Source organism: Acomys russatus, chromosome 8, assembly GCF_903995435.1.
Source record: "Acomys russatus chromosome 8, mAcoRus1.1, whole genome shotgun sequence".
In the NCBI taxonomy this organism is placed as follows: domain Eukaryota; kingdom Metazoa; phylum Chordata; class Mammalia; order Rodentia; family Muridae; genus Acomys; species Acomys russatus.
The window spans coordinates 6,976,715-7,000,756 of NC_067144.1; the positions used below are offsets into that span (position 1 = coordinate 6,976,715).

Below are 24,042 nucleotides of genomic sequence, written 5' to 3' on the forward strand. Positions count from 1 at the left end.
CCAACACTTAACTCTACCAAGGCCAGCTGAGGAACTAACGGATCTCCAGGGCATAAGTTCTCAACGACTGCTCCAGCACCATGCCTGCCTGCTGACATGCTCCCTGCCGTGATGGTCATGGGTTCTAATCCTCCATAACTGTAAGCCCTAGATCAGCTTTGTCAACCTGGGAGTCACAACCCCTTTAGGGGTGAAATGACCCTTTCATAGGAGTCGCCTGTGAAACTGGACAACACAGATATTTGCATTATGATTCATAACAGTAGCAAAATGATAGTTTTTAAGCAGCAAGGGAAATCATTTTATGGTTGGAGGTCATCACAACATGAGGAACTAACTATATGGGCCACAGCATTAGGAAGGTTGAGTACCATTGCTAAATTATTTCTTCTACAAGTTATCTTGGATATGGCATTTTATCACAGCAATAGGAAAATAGCTAAGACAGACATGGGCTATTGCTGTTGTAAGGGTAAAATTAATGTCATGTTCTATATGAGAACTTGTCCTTAGGTGACCCTTCTCCCTGCGTTCTGGGAATGACACCTGCCAGCAGTCCCCAGAAACTCCACCAGAGAGATCACATACAATTAGCTCCCAATGTTCCTCTAAGATAAAACAACTTCCCTGAAGATCCAGCCTCCTGGACTGAACCTGCCTGAAGATCAACATTCCCGTGATCCACAACTTCCCTGAAGATCCAGCCTCCTCTGACCCCAACCTGCCTAAAGGTCGACCTTCCCATGACCCACAACCTCCTCCCCCCTTTCCCTTTATTAAACCCATTGCCCTTGAAGCTCAGGGTCACTCTCCTATTCTGATGCGTCAGGAAGGATTGTGACCGGAGCTCTGAACCTGTAATATAGGACCCTGTGTATGTTGCATTGGCATTGAGTCCTGGTATTCAATTGGCAGGGGCGGGGGTGGGGGGGTTCTCATGATCTGAGTGATCTCGCTATTGCACTGTGACAGGCCTGCCCATTTAGGTTTTTGGAAGAATGTGGAAGACTTTGAACCAAGAAAAGTTGAATGCTATGAGCAGAGCTTAATTGGCCATCTTAGTAGTAGCTTCAAAGACAGTAGTGCTGAGGGTAAGGTAGACTATGGACACCCAGGTCAAGAGGCTTCAGAGAGGAGCAAGATTAGCAACTTGGCTAGAGCAAAGAATGTCCTTTTTCTCATGTCCTAAAATTTGTATGAAGGTAAATTGAAATATATTGGATTTATTTCTTTACCAGAGATTTACCGATAGTCTAATATTAAGCTCCTATTGTTTCCTCTTCCCTGGAAAGCTGTTGGCCACCAAGGCAAGGGGAGCAGAGGACAAGATGCCGGGGCTGTCAGGCCATAAGCACCACAAACACTCCAGGGACCACTTCAGGGGCTAGTTTCAATATATTCAGGGAGAACAAAGGCTATATAGGCCTCGGGGAGTGGGTGGGGGATTTCCAGGATAGGTGTATATAATTGGCTGAAACCAGGCACTTTTAGTTTTAGGAAATATAATATGAGCACCACAACAGATATGCTATGGAGAAGTTTATTATGTGAGCATGGGGAGAGAAGGAAGAGCAGAGGGGTACCTTAGAAAGAGAGACAGAGAGGAAGAGAGAAGAGGATTAAGAGAGGGAGGAGTGAGAGAGGGAAGGAGTGAGGAAGGGAGGGAGGGAGGGAGAAAGAGAGAGAGAGAGAGAGAGAGAGAGAGAGAGAGAGAGAGAGAGAGAGAAAGACTGTTCTTTTATATAACCCTGGGTAGGACCACCCCCCTGCCCCCAAAACAGGTTGGCAATGACGACACAGGTAGGCAGACAGGAGTGGAATCCTAACATTTAGGATGCTCATTTTACACCGGGCAGCACACTTTTATCATTTGAACAGGAGCACAGGACTTAATTATTCTATGGGGCCCAGGGTGGGGAGAGCTGGCAGGGAGCTGGGTCAAGGGCCATATATCAATGTTGTTAGGGCATCTATGTTTAAAGGCACTCTCCAGATGGAGTCAGGCAAAGAGCAGGAGGCCCTGCTGGAAAGAGGGAGTCCTACACCTAATGCTGAGCTCACAGTGGCTATTCAGGAAGGGAGGACTGAAACCTCAAACAGCAGGGCCCTCCTACAAGGTTTGTAATCTGTTAGCAATGACTCTTTATTCAGGGTCTACAGTGAAAAAGATCAAGCCGAGGGGGGGGGGGTATATACAGAATACAGTCAGGGGAGAAAAACAGCCAGGCTTGTGCTTAAAGAGGTGAAAAGAGCAAGGAGAGGACTGATTAGAGACTGAATAAAGGAAGGGAGCCATTATGATGACATCCCACTGAGCTAAGCCTCCAACTTGGGAAAAGGAAAGCCCCCACCCCAGCTCTCTACTCCTGAAAGGAAATTTTATGTAACAAGAAGCCTATGCAAATGTAATTCAAGGAGGAGGCCAGGCTTCACCCCCAAGCAGAGGCCTGAACTTGGCCTGGTGGTAGTTGTGAAGGACACAGGAGTAAAGGGGTTGTTGAATCTTCTTCTGCATCTGAGAGCCACTGGGGCCAGGCATGGGGCAGGGGAGTCCTTACATAGAGGCCCTGAGAGGTCATTGTGTGAAGCTGTGAAGGTGAGCCCTAGATTGTATTGGAGACCCCAAGATGGTAGATGTTCCAGAGCTGTGAGGTATCTCCCAAGAAAAGCTACAGAGGCCAGCTGTGGTGCCGCACGCCTTTAATCCCAGCGCTAGGGAGGCAGAGGCAGGCGGATCGCTGTGAGTTCGAGGCCAGCCTGGTCTACAAAGGGAGTCCAGGACAGCTAAGGCTACACAGAGAAACTCTATCTCGAAAAACCAAAAAAAGACTGTACATGAACTGCCTCACAAACTACAGCCTCCAGAGACTGACTCAGATTCCAGATTCTGGCTATAGTCCTTTCTTGCTTCTACCTCCCCTCGGTCCACTGGTCTCTACCCTGCTCATTATAACGATTGCTCCGTATCTCTTTAGGTTCCTTCAGGGGAGAATTACTGAACTAGCCCAACGATCAATAAACCAGATGCTTCCGATGGCATTCCCTCAGCTGTTCTACCAGCGTGAGCCCTTGCTTTGGACCAGCATTCCAGACCCCAGCCAACAAGAAGTAGCCAGAGGACTCAGCACCCCTTATCAATAAGAGATGGTTGGAATGTTAGGTCCAAAGCCCCCCACCTCTGGGAACGTCCCTAAAACTTCCCCCACATCAGCGATTGGGCAGTCCACACAGCATGGATCAGCTTCTTCTAGAAGCTCAAGCGCTCTTCCCTTTGGTTAACCCTAAACTCAACTCTGTCATACTTCTTGTGTGACTCTTCTCATCCTTTCATAATAAGTAATTTGTTATAGTCTTTCCCTTCTTTTTTGGTTGTTTCCCTCTGTCAACACATCACATAGATTAAAATTATCAAGTCTTCAGAGGCTTTCAAACTTCCAGTAACAACCTGGTGGTGGTTACATTTTGGGAAACTGAGGGGTCCAAGTCTACACTTAGAACTGGCTGTGCCCGCCACCTCCCAGGCCAGAGTGCTGTTGACATCGTGTAGGGGGCTTACAGCAGAATTCTGGAGGGTCCCGAGCTGAAAGCACCTGGGTTTGAACTCAAGCAAGCCCAGAAGTTGGCCTTAAGTGAAGGGCAGCGCGGGAATTCATGTGGGACTTATTCACGGGTGTTCACTGATAGTGTGACTTCCACATTCACAGATGAGAAATGCTACCTGAACAGCCGGGGTAGGAGGCAAGCTGGTTAGAAGGTTAGAAGGTGTCACTCAGCCCTTGTTTCTCTGAAGCTTACCTAAGGAGTCAAATCCTTCTGCCCCAGCACGCGGTTTTCTTTCTTTAGCTCCCTAATTCATCAGAGCAGGGAATGACCTTGTATTCTACTTTATAGTTATCTATGAAAATGTCTCTCCCTTGACCTTAGGAGTGCGGGATGGGCCCTAGTACTCAGACGCTGGTGGATAGCTTTATCATCCTCGGCACGTGATTTTACTGCTATCTACCTCTGGCACTCCTTATCGCGTTCCGTTGCTGTGAACATGACGGTAATCCGTGTAAAGTCTGAGACCAGTGTGTCTGCAAAATAAAGAGAAAAACGTTAAAATCTCATTAACTAACCTGACCCATTTCCACCTTGCGCACTCTTTTACAGTGCCCCAATTGTTCGGTTGCTCACATAGTTCTCACAGCCCCGCAGCGGTACACGTGGTCTGGGTCTGTGGGCCTTGTCCCGAGACTGACTCCTGATTGGACCTGCTAAAGAGAAAGCCCCACCCTCCGCCCTGCCAATCAGATCCGCGGGCGCGGGAGCCAGCACAGTCCGTCCCGCTTCCTGTTGCTAGGCTTGCAAGCAGCTGGGCCGGGCTGCGCGTGCGCAGACTACGCAACCCGCTCCCCCGTTGGGCGGGAGAAGGTGACGTCAGCGGCGCCGAGCGGGTCCTCCCACAGCCAGGGGAACGTTGAACCTGCGGGCCTTTTGATGGCGTCACTAGCCCGCGCCTGAACCTGGTTAAAGCCGAAGCAGCGAAGGCGGCAGTAGCGGCGGTGGCGGCGGCGGCGGCGGCGGCAGCTCTGGGGTTCGTGTCTCCGGGTGTGTCGGCCGCCGCTGCTGCTGAGGCCTGGAATGTACAGATGGCTGGCTAAGGTTCTCGGCACCATTCTCCGCTTGTGCGAGCGGCCGGCGCCCGGGGCCCGCGCCCTGCTCAAGAGGCGGCGCTCGAGCAGGTGAGGCGGCCGCCGCGCGCCGGTCCCCTCCCCGCGCTGGCGTTGGGCGCCGCCGGCCTGTGGGAACCGGCGGCTCCGTGACCGCGGAGGCCTCTGGCTGTGAGCGGAAGGGGAATAGGAAGCCGGCTGTGTGCTGCTCACCGGACACAGCTCCTGTCGCCCGGTGGCGGGCAGTGCAGGGACGAGCCACTAGGTTAGGGGTTTGCCCGTAGTCATTTGACCGCGAGTACTGGTCACTTCGCACCGAGGAACAGCAGTCGTCTTGTTTTACAGCAGCTGTCGGGGTGTGTGTGTGTGTGTGTGTGTTGGGCTAGAGGGATAGAAAATGGTTCTGCTCTTTGGCATCCCTATGAGAGGCAGAAAGAAAGTAGGTACCGCTCTCTTCGAAGATTCGGTTAAAATCAGAGGGAAATAACAAATGTTACTACTTAGCGGCTACTCCTTTGCTCCTTTTACAATGTCTTCCCCGTTAAGGATTTATCTAGAAAACAAAATAACTGTGCAAGTTCTATATTCCCATGAGTCTCTCCCATCCCTCTTTCTCTTCCTTTCCTGACTTTACTGTGTCTGCTTCACCGATGATGATGATGATGGTGGTGGTGGTGGTGATGAAGAATTTTGTGTTTTCGGGTCAAGTTAAGTGGGCAAAAGGTTAGTTTAGGGGAAGTAGAAGCAAACGATGCACAGATGATTCTAGGAATGTAGGTCACTGATGAAATTGGTCTTTAGCTAAGCTGTAGCATATATCCCAGAGATGTGTGGCTCCTGCTGCTCCACGGGGTTCGGATACGAGTCATTTAAGATGTTATGAATTCCCCAAAGTGATGCTTAGTAAACTAGGTAACGACAGACTGTTTATTCTCCCCCAGTGTTTTATTCCTCAGAGTCATGCCCTGTCCAGTCCCCCTGCGCTTTGTGTGTATGTGCCCAGGCCAGCCTTGAATTCTAGCTGCCCAACTCCTCTTCTTTACAGCACTTAGAGACTCACGTCTTGTAAAACTACTCGTTTTAGGGTGTGTCTTAGTGGTAGAGTGTGTTTATCATGCCTGTCCTGCCTTCAGTCCCCAGCTCTAGGGTAAGGGGTTGGGGGGCAGTTAATCTTCCCCCCTACAATTTATCTCTGGAGGCTACTTATATTATCACTTAAGTTAAACGGGGGGTGCTATCTTGGGGTCATGTTCTAAAAACAAATGATGTGTTGGTTCAATTTGACCAGAGTATGCATCATTCTGTGGTAGGGAGTGCTGGAAATAGCATTCTGTTTCTGGTACATGGAAGGAGTATTGTATGAACTTTTGTTTTGGTACTAGGTGTGAACCTAGGGTCCTTTACATGCTAAACACATGCTGAACAACGAGTCACACCTCCAGCTCTGAGTAAGTTTATATGTAGAAACACATGTATTACATATGTACATACATACTTCTTTTCTTTCCTTACAGCGCTCTGTTTTCTACTACAGTGGACACTGATGAAATCCCAGCTAAAAGACCAAGATTAGGTACTACATTTTAAAAATTCATTTCTTATAGTAGGAAAACTATATGCATGGCACAAAATTCAAAAGGTAAAAAGTGCAGACGATGAAAACTTTCTACTCTTCCCTACAGCATTGCCTAGAGGTGACTGCTTGTGTCTTCAGAGATTGTGTTGAGTGTGTGTGAAGTTCTTGATTGTTCTGTGAGAACAGCTAACTTTTCTTTGTTTGGAGAGAGAAACCAGTTCAAACTGATATTCAGATTCATCTGGCTGAGTGATCTTCTCTACTTTGTCATCGTAAATCTCCTTTCTTGCATCTGATTGGTACATGAGAATAAAGGTAGATTAAAGAACAGCAGAGAGGCTGGAGAGATGGGTCAGTAGTTAAGAGCACTGGTTGCTTTTCCAGAGGTCCTGAGTTCAATTCCCAGCAACCACATGGTGGCTCACAACCATCTATAATAGGATCTGATGCCCTCTTCTGTATTGCAGATATACAGAAGGACAGAACATAAATAAATAAATAAATCTTTTTTAAAAAGAAAGAAAGAACAGCACAGTAAGTACTATTGACACTCCCTTTTCAACAATGATTTTGGTCAACTGTGGGACTTGTTGATATTTCATCCAATAAATACTTATTGAGGATGATTTTGTTTTTTTGTTTTTTGTTTGTTTGTTTGTTTGTTTGGTTTTTCAAGACAGTTTCTCTGTTTAGCCTTGGCTGTCCTAGACTGCCTTTGTAGATAGACCAGGTTGGCTTTGAACTCACATCGATCCACCTGCCTCTGCTTCCCAAGTGCTGGGATTAAAGGTGTGTGCCACCACGGGAGTATGTTTTGATCTTACAAATAAACAAATGCTAGGCCTGTCTACAATCGCTCTTTAACTTTCTAAGAAAAAAAAAAAAGGGAGCTATTTTAAAAACTAAACATAAATATTAGCTTTACTTGAATGTAGAAAAGTACATAAAGCAACATGACCAAAACAAAACAACTGCTGGTACCCAGGCCTGGTCAGCACAGGCTTGTGAGCTTAGCTACCGAGGAGATTGAGGCAGGTGGGTCTCAAGTTCAAAGCCTGCTTAGACAATTTAATGAGCCCCTGTTACAAAGTAAAACAAGAGTGGGAATGTAGCTCAGTGATTGTCTAATGTACTCAGAGCCCAAAGTTCAGTCCTCAGTACTGCAAAACAACAGAACTGTGATGGTGTTAGGAAAGGCCCCTGCACTGACTGTGTATGGCAGTCATCTACTTCTGTGCTAAGGGTCACCCCACTGCACCATTCCTGTTGAATGTAGGGCATGATGTCCTTAATGCAAACAACAGAAAGAAATGGACACTGGAGATGAAGCTGGCTAAGAGAATACCTTTGTGCTGTCCACATTGTGCTGACCAGTAGATCCGCCTTGGTGGTGACTGTGGAGTACTTGAAATGTGGTTAGTTTAATTCAGGGGATTCAAGGTATCATTTGTTTGTTTGTTTATTATGGGGAAGGGAGTTGAGACAAGGTTTCTCTGTGTGACTTTGACCATCCTGAAACTCACTGTGCAGACTAGGCTGGGTTTGAACTCACAAAGACCACCTACCTCTGTCCCCTGGGTGCTGGCATTAATTGTGTGCCACTGTCACCACCCAGCTGTTTTTGTTTATTTAATACAGTGCTCTAGAGCCAGGCATGGTGGAGTATGCCTTTATTCCCAGCACTCAGAGGCAGAGGCAGGTGTGTTTGAGGCCAGCCTGGTCTACAGAGTGAGTCCAGGACAACCAAGGCTAACAAATGCTATCTCGAAAAAACAAAAAAGAACAAAACAAACAAAAACAAAACAAACAAAAAAACAATGCTCTATCTGCATGTACACCTGCAGACCAGAAGAGAACATCAAATCACATTACAGATGGTTCTGAACCACCATGTGGTTGCTAGGAATTCAGCTCAGGACCTTTGGAAGAGCAGGTGGTACTCTTAACCACTGAGCCATCTCTCCAGCCCCCCAGCTGTTTTTAAAAAATTTTTAAGTTATTTATGTGGGGGGCAGGAGCCAAGAGGCCCAATCCTCAGTCCTTTTTTTCAGCCTCCCAAATTCTCCATGACTTTATATATGAGAGCCAAAATATAAGTTAGTCTCAGCGGGGCTCCCCTCTTGTTTTTTGTTTTCTGTTTTGGTTTTTTGAGACAGGGTTTCGCTGTGTAGCCTTGGTGTCCTGGATCCACACTGTAGACTAGACCAGCCTCAAACTCAGAGATCTGCCTTCCTCTGCCACCCAACTGCTGGGATCAAAGACCTGTGACTCACCCTCCTACTCCCTGCTAGTCTCAGCTTCTTTTAAAGATGAGACACAGGATTACCTTACTTTAAAAAAGAGCTCACGAGATAATTTAACATAGTATTGGGACATACCCATTTTGCTTTTCAAAATTTATAGGAAAATAAAACATTCCAATACTTTAATGGCTACTGCTAGTTATCAAGAAGTACATCTTGTCTTCTTGGGCCTGTGGAGGAAACACCAATCATTAATGCTCTTTTCTGCTCACTTCAAAAGCACAGCAGAGTGGAAATGATCCTTCAACATTATTGAAGGGATAACCTGAAATTGTCTCTCAATTCCTAAAATAAAAAACAACTAATTTGCAAAATTCGTACTTTTCTTTTCTGAGACGGGGTCTCCATTCATAGCACAGGCTGTCCTCACGTTCACTGTGTTGCCCGGGCTAGTCTCCAACTTCGAATTCAGCTTTGAAGTTGGGATGTATGCTGGCTATTTTATGTCAACATGACTCAATCTAGAGTCACTGGAGAGGCAGGGCCCTCAACTGAGAGAGGGCCTCGTAAGTTTTGGCTGCAGGAAGCCTGTAGGACATTTTCTTAGTGATTGCTGTGAGAGGGCACAGCCCATTGTGGACCCATTGGACTGGTTGTTCTGAGTCTCTAACAAAGCAGGCTGAGCAAGCCACAGGGAACAAGCCAGTACCCTCCATGGCCTCTGTGTCACTTCCTGCCTCCAGGTCCCTGTCCTGTTTGAGCTCCTGTCCTGACTTCCTTTGAAGAACAGTGGTGATGGAGCATAAGCCAGATAAACCCTCTCCTCCCCAAGTTGCTTTGGTCATAGTGTTTTATCCCAGCAATAGTAAGCCTAATTAGGACAGGACAGGATGACAAGTGTGCTCTCATACTCAGCAAACAAGTAAATTGCTTCCAAGTTGGATTCTGCTTTACCTTACCTTTCCCCTTTCTGGAGAATATTTATTTCATATTGGATCTATATTGGAACTCGGTTGCTTAAAGCCACTATTTTAGGCTATTTTTCTTGGAAGCAGAAACTAGTTATTTACAGTATCTTTAATTAGTGAGTACAAGGGAAACTAGGCCACATAGCTGTGTAGGAAGTTAGAAGAAGGTAGCATTATAAAAGAAGTGGAGGAGCACTGAGACGTGCCCCCCACCCCCACCCACCCCCCGTTCACTTTTGTTTTGTAATCTTCGGTACCAAGAAGAAGTAAGCTTGAGATTGTCCAAAGCATCTGGTTCAGCAGAGGGATAGCCTTTGTTGGCCACAGATGCTCAGGGCCTGTGTGCTGCCTACTTCACTCAGTCAGGATTTGTCTGGGCTTTGTAGGAGGTTGTTTAAGGCAGTCATTCTTCAGCCTGGGAAGGAAGGTGAACTAGTAAGCAAGTCAGTGTCAGTGCTCTCTATAGGTTTCCATTCCTAGCAGTATGCTTGGGGCTCATTTATGCCCTTGTCACTTTGAGGTGCTCGAAATAGCCTTGCGTGTCTGCACGAGTAGGAAAGGTTCGTTTATGTGTTCTACAAAGCTTACTCCTCAAAAGCTGCTATTTTCAATCATTTCTTGGTGAATGTTTGTGGTTGACTGAAGTACTAATTTAATGTGAAAAATGGTAAAATTATAAAATATGAGATGCGTGTTTGCTTGCCCAACCTTGCTTGCCTAGAACCTAAACTTCTGACCCCAGAGGTTTCTCCCAGTTTTCGTTACTGCTAACCTCAAGAGCTCTTCCCTAGTTCCCAGAATAGTTACATGCAAGTTTCCAAATATCAGATGTCCCCATATGGTTTCCAGTAACCACTCTAGGGACCCACACCCAAGTCCCCACAAGAGGTTTCCCAATGCCAGGTGTCCTAATGTCCATATGGTTTAACTATAAGCAACCCCACCTGCTTTGCGCCTTTTGCCTTTAAAACTAGCCTGTACTAGCTGCTCGGGGTCCTTCGCCTCCAGAATGCTGAGGGACCCTGATGCGTCAGAAATAAACCTTTGCTTTTGCATCAGTGCGTTGTGTGTTTCGAGTGGTCTCTCCCGGCGACCCCCTTCCCGAGTTGGGCGTGAGGGTCCAACATTTCGGGGCTCGTCCGGGATTTTGGGGTCGCCCCGAGACCCCCGACTCACCCACTGAAGGTCTCTCCTGGCACGGGCCACTGTCGACCAACGTGCACATAAGTTACTTTCGCTTTGTATTCATGTGCATCCTGTCTCTCCATAGCTCGCAAGTCCGTAGTGGGACGAGAAGGGGGACAGACGTGTCCGGCACCTTCTTTCCCACACCCTGGAGGATGCTCCAGTGGTGGTCTGGAGTTAATCTGACGATACGGTCAGTCTCCTCAAATCCGTAGGCGGTCACGCATCCATGCCGCCATCAGAAACTGTACTTTCAGTTTGGCGCCGATCCTTCATGGCCTGTCTTCCTGTCTGCTAATTCTGTTTATGTGTGTTATCGGCCTTTTTGTATTGACTGAGACAACCAACACTGACATGGGACAGACTGTGACCACTCTATTGACTCTGACTCTTGACCATTTCAAAGATGTGCGAGCCCGTGCGCACAACCTCTCTGTAGAAGTCCACAAAGGATGCTCACAGACTTTCTGTTCTTCGTAGTGGCCCACCTTCAGTGTAGAATGGCCACCCGAGGGGACCTTCAACCCTTTCATCATCTCCAAAGTCAAGTCTATTGTTTTTAGCCCAGGACCACATGGCCATCCCGACCAGGTGCCCTACGTTCTAGCATGGGAGAACCTGGTCTCCGATCCTCCTCCTTGGGTCCGCTTTTTCCTGCCACCTAATCCGCCGATGAGACCTGAATGTATGCTCCTACCAGTGACCTCCTCAACCGCCCAGGGCCAGACTCCGACTACCGAGGACCCTGATTCCCGAAAAAGTCAGAAGCCCGTCTTGCCCTCGGATCCTGCCCAGGACCTTCTCCTCCTCCTTACCTCCAACCCCTGTCCCCTCCACCTCCATCCCTTCCCTCTACCTCTTCTTCATATACTCCCTCTACCGTCTCCCCCACTGCACCGCCTCCCCTTACCCCCGACCTCTCTTCTGTTTGCCCAGCACCCCTCCCTCTCCACCTTGTCTCCACCTCTGCCGAGGCCCTACCAAGAGTCAATGGCAATCCTCCCTCTTCCCTCTCCGGACAACCAATGGAGAGATCACTTACTGGCCTTTCTCCTCCTCAGATCTCTATAACTGGAAAACTCACAACCCCCCTTTCTCCCGGGATCCCCAGGCTCTACCTAATAGAGTCCACTCTCCTGACACACCAGCCCCCCTGTCAGCAGCTGTTCCAGGTCCTCCTAACAACTGACGAGAAACAGCAGGTCCTCCTGGAAGCCAGAAAAAATGTCCCCAGTCAGGGAGGTATACCCCCACTTTTCCCTAATGTGATCGATGTGGGATTCCCCCTCAGATGCCCAGACTGGGATTATGAAACCCCTGCAGGTAGGGAGAGTCTCCGTGTCTGTCGCCAGGCTCTGTTGGCGGGTCTCAAGGGAGCCGGAAGGCGCCATACTAATTTGGCCAAGGTAAGAACCATCACTCAAGGAAAGGACGAGAGCCCTGCTGCCTTTTTAGAAAGATTACTAGAAGGGTTTCGTATGTATATCCCGTTTGACCCTACGGCAGCTGAACATAAGGCAACAGTGATACTGTCTTTCATAGACCAAGCAGCTCCTGATATCAAGGGAAAATTACAGCAATTAGATGGTATCCATACTTTTAGCATTCAGGACTTAGGTAGACAGGCAGAGAAAGTGTATAACAAGAGAGAGACTCCCGAGGAAAAGGAAGCTAGGATGGCTAGAGAGCAGGAGGAACGGGAAAACTGCTGAGAGAAGCGGAGAGATAAGGAATTGACTAGGATCTTGGCCACAGTGGTAGCAGATAAACCTAGGCCTAAAGGACAGGATAAAGAGGGTGGAGACCGAAGGCAGCCCAGGGTAGAAAAAGACCAATGTGCCTACTGCAAGGAAAGAGGCTATTGGGTCCGAGACTGCCCTAAGCGACCCAAGGACCGGAAAAAGGTTCCAGTCCTGGCGCTGGATAAAGATATCGACTGAGGTCGGGGCTCTGGTGCTCCCCCCCCCCCAACTCAGGCTAATCCTCACAGTCGGGCGACAATGTACCACCTTCCTGATAGATACCGGTGCTCAACATTCAGTCTTAACTCATGCATCCAGACCCCTGTCATCAAAAACCTCATGGGTCCAGGGGGCCACAGGAGGCAAATCACACCGATGGACTAACAAGTGAACAGTCAATCTGGGCACAGGTACCGTGACCCATTCTTTCCTTGTGGTCCCCGAATGCCCCTACCCCCTGCTGGGGAGAGACTTACTGACTAAAATGGGGGTCCAAATACATTTCTCTGGAAAAGGGGCACAGGTCCTTGATTCAACTGGGACCCCTATACAAGTCCTCACAGTAAAAATTCAAGATGAATACAGACTATTTGAACCCCCACCCCAAGAGTCCCTTCCAGACTGTGGCCCATGGCTCCAACAATTTCCCAAGCATAGGCAGAGACCAGAGGGCTAGGATTAGCCCATCACCAGCTACCTATTATTGTGGCTCTTAAGCCTACAGCTGTACCGTTCTCAATTAAACAATACCCAATGAGCCATGAAACCAGGATAGGAATAAGCCAGCATATCTGCCGGTTCCTAAAGCTGGGGTCCTCAAACATTGCCAGCCTCCTTGGAAGACCCCCCTCCAGCCTGTCAAGACTATAGACTAGTCCAGGACCTCTGAGAAGTTAACGGGTGATGAACAGACACCCTACGGTGCCCAACCCTACAACCTCCTGAGCACCTTAAGACCAGACTTTACCTGGTATATGGTCTTAGACCATAAGGATGCCTTCTGCAACCTACCCTTAGCCCCCCAGAGCCAACCCTACTTCGCCTTTGAATGGAGAGACCCTGAACTGGGGATTTCCAGGCAGGTGACATGGACACACCTCCCCCAAGGGTTCAAAAACTCTCCCACTCTGTTTGATGAGGCTGTACGTCAGGACTTGACTGATTTCCACACTCAGAACCCTGAAGTGACGCTTCTACAATATGTAGATGATATCCTGTTGGCTGCTCCCTCCAGAGACGCCTGCATCCTAGGAACTCAGCGGTTACTACAAGAACTAGGTAACAAAGGCTACCGTGCTCAGCCAAAAAGGCCCAGCTCTGCCGATAAGAGGTAACATACCTGGGTTACGTCCTGAAAGAAGGGCAAGGATGGCTTACCAAGAGCAGGATTGACACTGTTGCATAGATCCCGCCACCCCAGACTCACAGACAGTTGCAGGATTTTCTGGGTACCGTGGGGTTCTGCCACATCTGGATACCGGGATTAACAGAAATGGCTGCCCCCCTATATCCCCTGACCCAGGACCCACACTCCTTCACTTGGGGAAAGTCCCAACAACAGGCCTTTGACACCATTAAAAAGGCCCTTCTGTCAGCCCCCGCCCTGTGCCTACCAGACACCATCAAACCCTTCACTCTGTACATAGATAAAAGACAAAGAGTTTTGGCCCTGACCTTAGGGCCATGGAAGCGGCCTGTGGCCTACCTGTCCAAACAGTTGGATACTGTGGCTACAGGGTGGCCCCCTTGTTTGCATATCATGGCTGCCACAGCCCTTCTAGTTAAAGATGCCAACAAGTTAACTCTGGGACAACCCCTAACTATAGTCACGCCCCATGCGCCAGCCACCTAACAGATGGATCAGCAACGCCCGCCTGACACACTATCAGGCCCTGCTCCTAGACTCAGAGCGCATCACCTTCAGCTCCCCGGCCACCCTCAACCCTGCTACACTGCTACCTACGCTGGAAAAGGATCAAGAAGCCCCTCATGACTGTCACCAGGTATTGGCTGAAACGCATGGGACACGGGTGGACCTCCAGGACCATGAGCTACCGGAAGCAGACCGCTCCTGGTATACGAATGGCAGCAGCTACCTTGATGCAGGTACTCAGTGGGCAGGGGCAGCAGTTGTAGATGGACACCTGGGCTCAGGCTCTGCCACCCGGCACATCAGCTCAGAAGGCCGAATTAATAGCCCTCACCAAGGCCCTCGAACTCTCCCAGGGTAAAAAAGGCTAACATTTACACGGACAGTAGATATGCCTTTGCCACTCCCATGTGCATGAGAGTATCTATGAGTGCCGAGGCCTGCTGACGTCTGAGGGTGACATCCGAGGGAAAAGAGATCAAAAATAAGCCTGAGATTCTGGTCCTACTGAAAGCCCTCTTCTTGCCGACCCGGGTAGCCATCATCCATTGCCCGGGGCATCAAAAAGGACAGGACCCTGTCGCTTTGGGGAACCACCAGGCCAATAGGTAGCAACACAAGTAGCACTTACTGAGACCCCAGCCTTAACCCTGGAAGTTGACAGAGCTAACCAGGTGACATACCAATCAGAACCCTACAATTACACTCCAGAAGGCCAGGCCCAGACCCAAGCCTTAGAGGCCACCTGGGACCCAGTGAGCCAACATTGGAAAAAGGATGGTAAGACTGTGTTGCCCGCCAAAGAAACCACCACCATGATCCAACAAATGCATGCATGGACTCACTTGGGGACAAAGGAACAGATGCTTAACAAGACAGATTATATCATCCCAAAGGCCAACGCCCCGCTTGACAAATTTGTGACCAACTGCCAAGCATGCCAGCAGGTGAATGCCGGCAAAAACCGGGCCCCTGAGGGGACTCAGGCCCATGGAGACCAGCCTGGAACCTACTGGGAAGTAGACTTCACCGAGGTAACACCCCCTGCTGTGGGCTACAAGTACTTACTGGTCTTTATAGATACCTTTTCAGGATGGGTAAAAGCCTTCCCAACATGCCAAAAAACCGCACGAATGGTCATGAAAGCCATCCTGGAAGACATCTTTCCCCGGTTTGTGTTACCAAAGGTAATTGGGTCAGATAACGGGCCGGCCTTTGTCTCCCAGGTAAGTCAGGGATTGGCCAAGATCCTGGGGACTGATTGAAAATTACATTGTGCTTATAGACCCCAAAGTTTAGGGCTGGTAAAAAGAATGGATAGAACTCTTAAGAGAGACCCTGACTAAATTGACCATTGAGACTGGCCTAAAAGACTGGAGATGCCTCCTACCTTTGGCCCTGTTTAGGACCAGAAACACCCCTTCTCGTTTTAACCTGACTCCGTACGAGATTTTATATGGAGGGCCACCATCTCTGTCTACCATGCTCAATTCTTATCACCCCTCTGCTTCCAAAACTGATTTACAGGCTCGCCTAAAAGGGCTGCAAGCGGTACAGGCCCAAGTTTGGGCCCCCCTTGCTGAGATCTACAAGCCTGGCGACAACCAGACGGGACACCCTTTCCACATCGGTGACTCAGTCTACATTCGACGACATCGGTCTCAAGGACTCGAGCCTCGGTGGAAGGGACCCTATACAGTCCTCCTGGCCACACCCACCGCTCTCAAAGTGGACAGAATTGCAGCTTGGATACACGGCTCCCACGCTAAGGCCGCTCCTCCACCTCCAGATCCTGATCAACGCTCCCAATGGCGCCTACACCGCTCCGAAGATCCTTTAAAGATAAGACTTACCAGATCTGGTCTTTAACTGTGCTTTTCCTCATGTTGGCCCCAAGGATGTTGGCCGACCTCAATCCCCATCGGCCCATGAAACTCACATGGCAGGTCCAATCCCAAACGGGAGATATGGTCTGGTCAGTATCCCGAGAAGCACCCCCCAATACCTGGTGGCCTGATTTAACCCTGGACCTATGCCTCTTAATTGCTGGCTTAGATACTTGGGATATCCCTGAAAGAAGTCATAAAGAGTTACCCATCCTTTCTGAAACCACCCATTACCAAAGAACAGCAGCCTTAGGTTGTGCTAGACCCTGGTCAAGATGCCAGTTGCGACTGGCTCCTTTTTATGTTTGTCCCGGGGATGGCAGGTCAAGTTCAGAAGCCCACCGATGCGGAGGGCTGGAAAGCTCTTTTTGTGCTGCCTGGGGATGTGAAACTTCAGGCTCCGTCTATTGGAATCCCTCCTCGTCGTGGGATTTAATAACCGTATCCCGCAACCACTCTGGCACCACTACCTGCCCTCAGCGGGGACGGTATCTTCCCAGCTCCCAGACTACTTGTAATCACAATAGCCAATGCAATCCCATAGTCATAAAATTTACAGAAAAAGGAAAAGAGTATTTGGAGTGGGTAACGGGGCGACAGTGGGGCTTAAGATTTTATGTAAAAGGCACTGACCCAGGACTTACCTTCTCTATTAGATTAAAAATAGAAAACCCCTAAGTATAGAAACAAGAGCTTCAAGATTGAGGCCAGATACAACAAGAGGAGGGGAATGAGAAACTGTAAAATCATAAAATACAAGATGCTTGTTTGCTTGCCCAACCTTGCTTGCCCAGAACCTAAACTTCTGACCCCAGAGGTTTCTCCCAGTTTTCGTTACTGCTAACCTCAAGAGCTCTTCCCTAGTTCCCAGAATAGTTACATGCAAGTTTCCAAATATCAGCTGTGCCCATGTGGTTTCCAGTAACCACTCTAGGGACCCACACCCAAGTCCCCACAAGAGGTTTCCCAATGCCAGATGTCCTAATGTCCATATGGTTTAACTTGATAAGCAACCCCACCTGCTTTGCGGTTTTGTCTTTAAAACTAGCTTGTACCAGCTGCTCGGGGTCCTTCACCTCCAGAGTGCTGAGGGACCCTAATGCGTCAGAAATAAACTTTGCTTTTGCATAAGTGCATTGTGTGTTTCAAGTGGTCTCTCGCGGCGACCCCCCTTCCCGAGTTGGGCGTGAGGGTCCAACAGAGTGAGCATGTCCAGCCTCTGACTGAGGATACTGACTGGGGGCTCCTATCCCTAAACTGCCCCCCACCTCATTTCTACCTCCTGTTCCCATCACTGCCCACACTGGAGTGGTTACACCAACTGCTCTTAAGAGAATTTCAACAACGACGGAAACTGGATTCTAACAGCTGCTGGGGACACTGGGTGTGGCAGTTGGGAAACTGAAAACAGTGGTTGCATTTCTGTAATAAGCAGGTATAGGGAAGAAAGGAACACCTTGATTGGTGCCCGGATAGAGAGGCTGGGGATTAAAGGTAAGAAAGGAACCTTTTGAGTAGAGGAAGGATTCGTTTAGTTAGCAACAGGAATGAGTTAACACTGGGCCTTAGGCAGAAAGCTAGGAGCCAGAAGAGAGGACAATTTTAAATGTCCAAGGCAAGGTCTATTAGAGTAAGTGGATGACCTCACAAGAGCATCCATCTAGTCCTTTGACCTCCAAGGCTGGACTCAAGGAGTGAAGGGCTCAAGATCTGTTTTCAGACAGTTTGGCAGCTGTTGGAGTAACTAGAATCAAAGGGCAATGTGTGTGTGTCCGCCCCACCCCCCCCCCACCCCAGTTGATTTCAACACAGGGATAGTGGTAGGGGTTGTACACTGTGCCTCAGCTTGTGGCTGAGTAGAAGCCTAGCTTCTGCCCCTGCTGTGGTGCTGTGGTCTTTGAGCTCTTGACTCCTGCTGTTTTTGTCTTTTTAAGGATCTGGCTTTCCTGTTGGGTGTTTAAAAACCATTAGCTAGCCAAAAGTCTCAGCCCAACACTTACCTCTACCAAGGCCAGCTGAGGAACTAACGGATCTCCAGGGCATAAGTTCTCAACGACTGCTCCAGCACCATGCCTGCCTGCTGACATGCTCCCTGCCGTGATGGTCATGGGTTCTAATCCTCCATAACTGTAAGCCCTAGATCAGCTTTGTCAACCTGGGAGTCACAACCCCTTTAGGGGTGAAATGACCCTTTCATAGGAGTCGCCTGTGAAACTGGACAACACAGATATTTGCATTATGATTCATAACAGTAGCAAAATTATAGTTTTTAAGCAGCAAGGGAAATCATTTTATGGTTGGAGGTCATCACAACATGAGGAACTAACTATATGGGCCACAGCATTAGGAAGGTTGAGTACCATTGCTAAATTATTTCTTCTACAAGTTATCTTGGATATGGCATTTTATCACAGCAATAGGAAAATAGCTAAGACAGACATGGGCTATTGCTGTTGTAAGGGTAAAATTAATGTCATGTTCTATATGAGAACTTGTCCTTAGGTGACCCTTCTCCCTGCGTTCTGGGAATGACACCTGCCAGCAGTCCCCAGAAACTCCACCAGAGAGATCACATACAATTAGCTCCCAATGTTCCTCTAAGATAAAACAACTTCCCTGAAGATCCAGCCTCCTGGACTGAACCTGCCTGAAGATCAACATTCCCGTGATCCACAACTTCCCTGAAGATCCAGCCTCCTCTGACCCCAACCTGCCTAAAGGTCGACCTTCCATGACCCACAACCTCCTCCCCCCTTTCCCTTTATTAAACCCATTGCCCTTGAAGCTCAGGGTCACTCTCCTATTCTGATGCGTCAGGAAGGATTGTGACCGGAGCTCTGAACCTGTAATATAGGACCCTGTGTATGTTGCATTGGCATTGAGTCCTGGTAGTCAATTGGCAGGGGCGGGGGTGGGGGGGTTCTCATGATCTGAGTGATCTCGCTATTGCACTGTGACAGGCCTGCCCATTTAGGTTTTTGGAAGAATGTGGAAGACTTTGAACCAAGAAAAGTTGAATGCTATGAGCAGAGCTTAATTGGCCATCTTAGTAGTAGCTTCAAAGACAGTAGTGCTGAGGGTAAGCTAGACTGTGGACACCCAGGTCAAGAGGCTTCAGAGAGGAGCAAGATTAGCAACTTGGCTAGAGCAAAGATTGTCCTTTTTCTCATGTCCTAAAATTTGTATGAAGGTAAATTGAAATATATTGGATTTATTTCTTTACCAGAGATTTACTGATAGTCTAATATTAAGCTCCTATTGTTTCCTCTTCCCTGGAAAGCTGTTGGCCACCAAGGCAAGGGGAGCAGAGGACAAGATGCCGGGGCTGTCAGGCCATAAGCACCACAAACACTCCAGGGACCACTTCAGGGGCTAGTTTCAATATATTCAGGGAGAACAAAGGCTATATAGGCCTCGGGGAGTGGGTGGGGGATTTCCAGGATAGGTGTATATAATTGGCTGAAACCAGGCACTTTTAGTTTTATGAAATATGAGCACCACAACAGATATGCTATGGAGAAGTTTATTATGTGAGCATGGGGAGAGAAGGAAGAGCAGAGGGGTACCTTAGAAAGAGAGACAGAGAGGAAGAGAAAAAAGAGATAAGAGAGGGAGGGGGGAGAGGGAAGGAGGGAGAAAGAGAAAACTAGAGAAAGAAGAGAAAGGGGGGGGGGTTGACAATGACGACACAGGTAGGCAGACAGGAGTGGAATCCTAACATTTAGGATGCTCATTTTACACCGGGCAGCACACTTTTATCATTTGAACAGGAGCACAGGACTTAATTATTCTATGGGCCCAGGGTGGGGAGAGCTGGCAGGGAGCTGGGTCAAGGGCCATATATCAATGTTGTTAGGGCATCTATGTTTAAAGGCACTCTCCAGATGGAGTCAGGCAGAGAGCCAGAGGCCCTGCTGGAAAGAGGGAGTCCTACACCTAATGCTGAGCTCACAGTGGCTATTCGGGAAGGGGGGACTGAAACCTCAAACAGCAGGGCCCTCCTACAAGGTTTGTAATCTGTTAGCAATGACTCTTTATTCAGGTCTACAGTGAAAAAGATCAAGCCGGGGTGGGGGGGGTGGGGGGGGGGGTGGGGGGGGGGGGGGGAGATATACAGAATACAGTCAGGGGAGAAAAACAGCCAGGCTTGTGCTTAAAGAGGTGAAAAGAGCAAGGAGAGGACTGATTAGAGACTGAATAAAGGAAGGGAGCCATTATGATGACATCCCACTGAGCTAAGCCTCCAACTTGGGAAAAGGAAAGCCCCCACCCCAGCTCTCTACTCCTGAAAGGAAATTTTATGTAACAAGAAGCCTATGCAAATGTAATTCAAGGAGGAGGCCAGGCTTCACCCCCAAGCAGAGGCCTGAACTTGGCCTGGTGGTAGTTGTGAAGGACACAGGAGTAAAGGGGTTGTTGAATCTTCTTCTGCATCTGAGAGCCACTGGGGCCAGGCATGGGGCAGGGGAGTCCTTACATAGAGGCCCTGAGAGGTCATTGTGTGAAGCTGTGAAGGTGAGCCCTAGATTGTATTGGAGACCCCAAGATGGTAGATGTTCCAGAGCTGTGAGGTATCTCCCAAGAAAAGCTACAGAGGCCAGCTGTGGTGCCACATGCCTTTAATCCCAGCGCTAGGGAGGCAGAAGCAGGCGGATCGCTGTGAGTTCGAGGCCAGCCTGGTCTACAAAGGGAGTCCAGGACAGCTAAGGCTACACAGAGAAACTCTATCTCGAAAAACCAAAAAAAGACTGTACGTGAACTGCCTCACAAACTACAGCCTCCAGAGACTGACTCAGATTCCAGATTCTGGCTATAGTCCTTTCTTGCTTCTACCTCCCCTCGGTCCACTGGTCTCTACCCTGCTCATTATAACGATGCTCCGTATCTCTTTAGGTTCCTTCAGGGGAGAATTACTGAACTAGCCCAACGATCAATAAACCAGATGCTTCCGATGGCATTCCCTCAGCTGTTCTACCAGCGTGAGGCCTTGCTTTGGACCAGCATTCCAGACCCCAGCCAACGGGAAGTAGCGAGAGGACTCAGCACCCCTTATCAATAAGAGATGGTTGGAATGTTAGGTCCAAAGCCCCCCACCTCTGGGAACGTCCCTAAAACTTCCCCCACATCAGCGATTGGGCAGTCCACACAGCATGGATCAGCTTCTTCTAGAAGCTCAAGCGCTCTTCCCTTTGGTTAACCCTAAACTCAACTCTGTCATACTTCTTGTGTGACTCTTCTCGTCCTCTCATAATAAGTAATTTGTTATAGTCTTTCCCTTCTTTTTTGGTTGTTTCCCTCTGTCAACACATCGCATAGATTAAAATTATCAAGTCTTCAGAGAAGGCTTTCAAACTTCCAGTAACAACCTGGTGGTGGTTACATTTTGGGAAACTGAGGGGTCCAAGTCTACACTTAGAACTGGCTGTGCCCGCCACCTCCCAGGCCAGAGTGCTGATGACATCGTGTAGGGGGCTTACAGCAGAATTCTGGAGGGTCCCGAGCTGGAAGCACCTGGGTTTGAACTCAAGCAAGCCCAGAAGTTGGCCTTAACTGAAGGGCAGCGCGGGAATTCATGTGGGACTTATTCACGGGTGTTCACTGATAGTGTGACTTCCACATTCACAGATGAGAATTGCTACCTGAACAGCCGGGGTAGGAGGCAAGCTGGTTAGAAGGTTAGAAGGTGTCACTCAGCCCTTGTTTCTCTGAAGCTTACCTAAGGAGTCAAATCCTTCTGCCCCAGCACGCGATTTCCTTTCTTTAGCTCCCTAATTCATCAGAGCAGGGAATGACCTTGTATTCTACTTTATAGTTATCTATGAAAATGTCTCTCCCTTGACCTTAGGAGTGCGGGATGGGCCCTAGTACTCAGACGCTGGTGGATAGCTTTATCATCCTCGGCACGTGATTTTACTGCTATATACCTCTGGCACTCCTTATCGTGTTCCGTTGCTGTGAACATGACGGTAATCCGTGTAAAGTCTGAGACCAGTGTGTCTGCAAAATAAAGAGAAAAACGTTAAAATCTCATTAACTAACCTGACCCATTTCCACCTTGCGCACTCTTTTACAGTGCCCCAACTGTTCGGTTGCTCACATAGTTCTCACAGCCCCGCAGCGGTACACGTGGTCTGGGTCTGTGGGCCTTGTCCCGAGACTGACTCCTGATTGGATCTGCTAAAGAGAAAGCCCCACCCTCCGCCCTGCCAATCAGATCCGCGGGCGCGAGAGCCAGCACAGTCCGTCCCGCTTCCTGTTGCTAGGCTTGCAAGCAGCTGGGCCGGGCTGCGCGTGCGCAGACTACGCAACCCGCTCCCCCGTTGGGCGGGAGAAGGTGACGTCAGCGGCGCCGAGCGGGTCCTCCCACAGCCAGGGGAACGTTGAACCTGCGGGCCTTTTGATGGCGTCACTAGCCCGCGCCTGAACCTGGTTAAAGCCGAAGCAGCGAAGGCGGCAGTAGCGGCGGTGGCGGCGGCGGCGGCGGCAGCTCTGGGGTTCGTGTCTCCGGGTGTGTCGGCCGCCGCTGCTGCTGAGGCCTGGAATGTACAGATGGCTGGCTAAGGTTCTCGGCACCATTCTCCGCTTGTGCGAGCGGCCGGCGCCCGGGGCCCGCGCCTGCTCAAGAGGCGGCGCTCGAGCAGGTGAGGCGGCCGCCGCGCGCCGGTCCCCTCCCCCGCGCTGGCGTTGGGCGCCGCCGGCCTGTGGGAACCGGCGGCTCCGTGACCGCGGAGGCCTCTGGCTGTGAGCGGAAGGGGAATAGGAAGCCGGCTGTGTGCTGCTCACCGGACACAGCTCCTGTCGCCCGGTGGCGGGCAGTGCAGGGACGAGCCACTAGGTTAGGGGTTTGCCCGTAGTCATTTGACCGCGAGTACTGGTCACTTCGCACCGAGGAACAACAGTCGTCTTGTTTTACAGCAGCTGTCGGGTGTGTGTGTGTGTGTGTGTGTGTGTTGGGCTAGAGGGATAGAAAATGGTTCTGCTCTTTGGCATCCCTATGAGAGGCAGAAAGAAAGTAGGTACCGCTCTCTTCGAAGATTCGGTTAAAATCAGAGGGAAATAACAAATGTTACTACTTAGCGGCTACTCCTTTGCTCCTTTTACAATGTCTTCCCCGTTAAGGATTTATCTAGAAAACAAAATAACTGTGCAAGTTCTATATTCCCATGAGTCTCTCTCATCCCTCTTTCTCTTCTTTCCTGACTTTACTGTGTCTGCTTCACCGATGATGATGATGATGGTGGTGGTGGTGGTGATGAAGAATTTTGTGTTTTCGGGTCAAGTTAAGTGGGCAAAAGGTTAGTTTAGGGGAAGTAGAAGCAAACGATGCACAGATGATTCTAGGAATGTAGGTCACTGATGAAATTGGTCTTTAGCTAAGCTGTAGCATATATCCCAGAGATGTGTGGCTCCTGCTGCTCCACGGGGTTCGGATACGAGTCATTTAAGATGTTATGAATTCCCCAAAGTGATGCTTAGTAAACTAGGTAACGACAGACTGTTTATTCTCCCCCAGTGTTTTATTCCTCAGAGTCATGCCCTGTCCAGTCCCCCTGCGCTTTGTGTGTATGTGCCCAGGCCAGCCTTGAATTCTAGCTGCCCAACTCCTCTTCTTTACAGCACTTAGAGACTCACGTCTTGTAAAACTACTCGTTTTAGGGTGTGTCTTAGTGGTAGAGTGTGTTTATCATGCCTGTCCTGCCTTCAGTCCCCAGCTCTAGGGTAAGGGGTTGGGGGGCAGTTAATCTTCCCCCCTACAATTTATCTCTGGAGGCTACTTATATTATCACTTAAGTTAAACGGGGGGTGCTATCTTGGGGTCATGTACTAAAACCAAATGATGTGTTGGTTCAATTTGACCAGAGTATGCATCATTCTGTGGTAGGGAGTGCTGGAAATAGCATTCTGTTTTCTGGTACATGG

At 49.1% G+C, this 24,042-nt stretch overlaps 1 protein-coding gene across 8 annotated transcripts in view; it reads left to right on the forward strand.

Moving 5' to 3' along the window:
• The window catches only part of Senp2 (SUMO specific peptidase 2), a 79,623-nt gene that overhangs the window by 13,601 nt on the left and 41,980 nt on the right, over window positions 1-24,042 (forward strand). For 2 of the 8 annotated variants that reach the window (XM_051150746.1, XM_051150750.1), the window contains exons 1-2: window positions 4,521-4,724; window positions 6,167-6,225. The exons of 3 other annotated variants lie outside the window; for them this stretch is intronic. In XM_051150746.1, the coding sequence (XP_051006703.1) occupies window positions 4,624-4,724; window positions 6,167-6,225 (160 nt within the window). In that variant the 5' untranslated portion in view covers window positions 4,521-4,623. Of the gene's footprint in view, window positions 1-4,520; window positions 4,725-6,166; window positions 6,226-24,042 lie in introns of those variants that run through there. 3 more of the 8 variants (XM_051150747.1, XM_051150748.1, XM_051150751.1) reach the window with 3 other exon arrangements.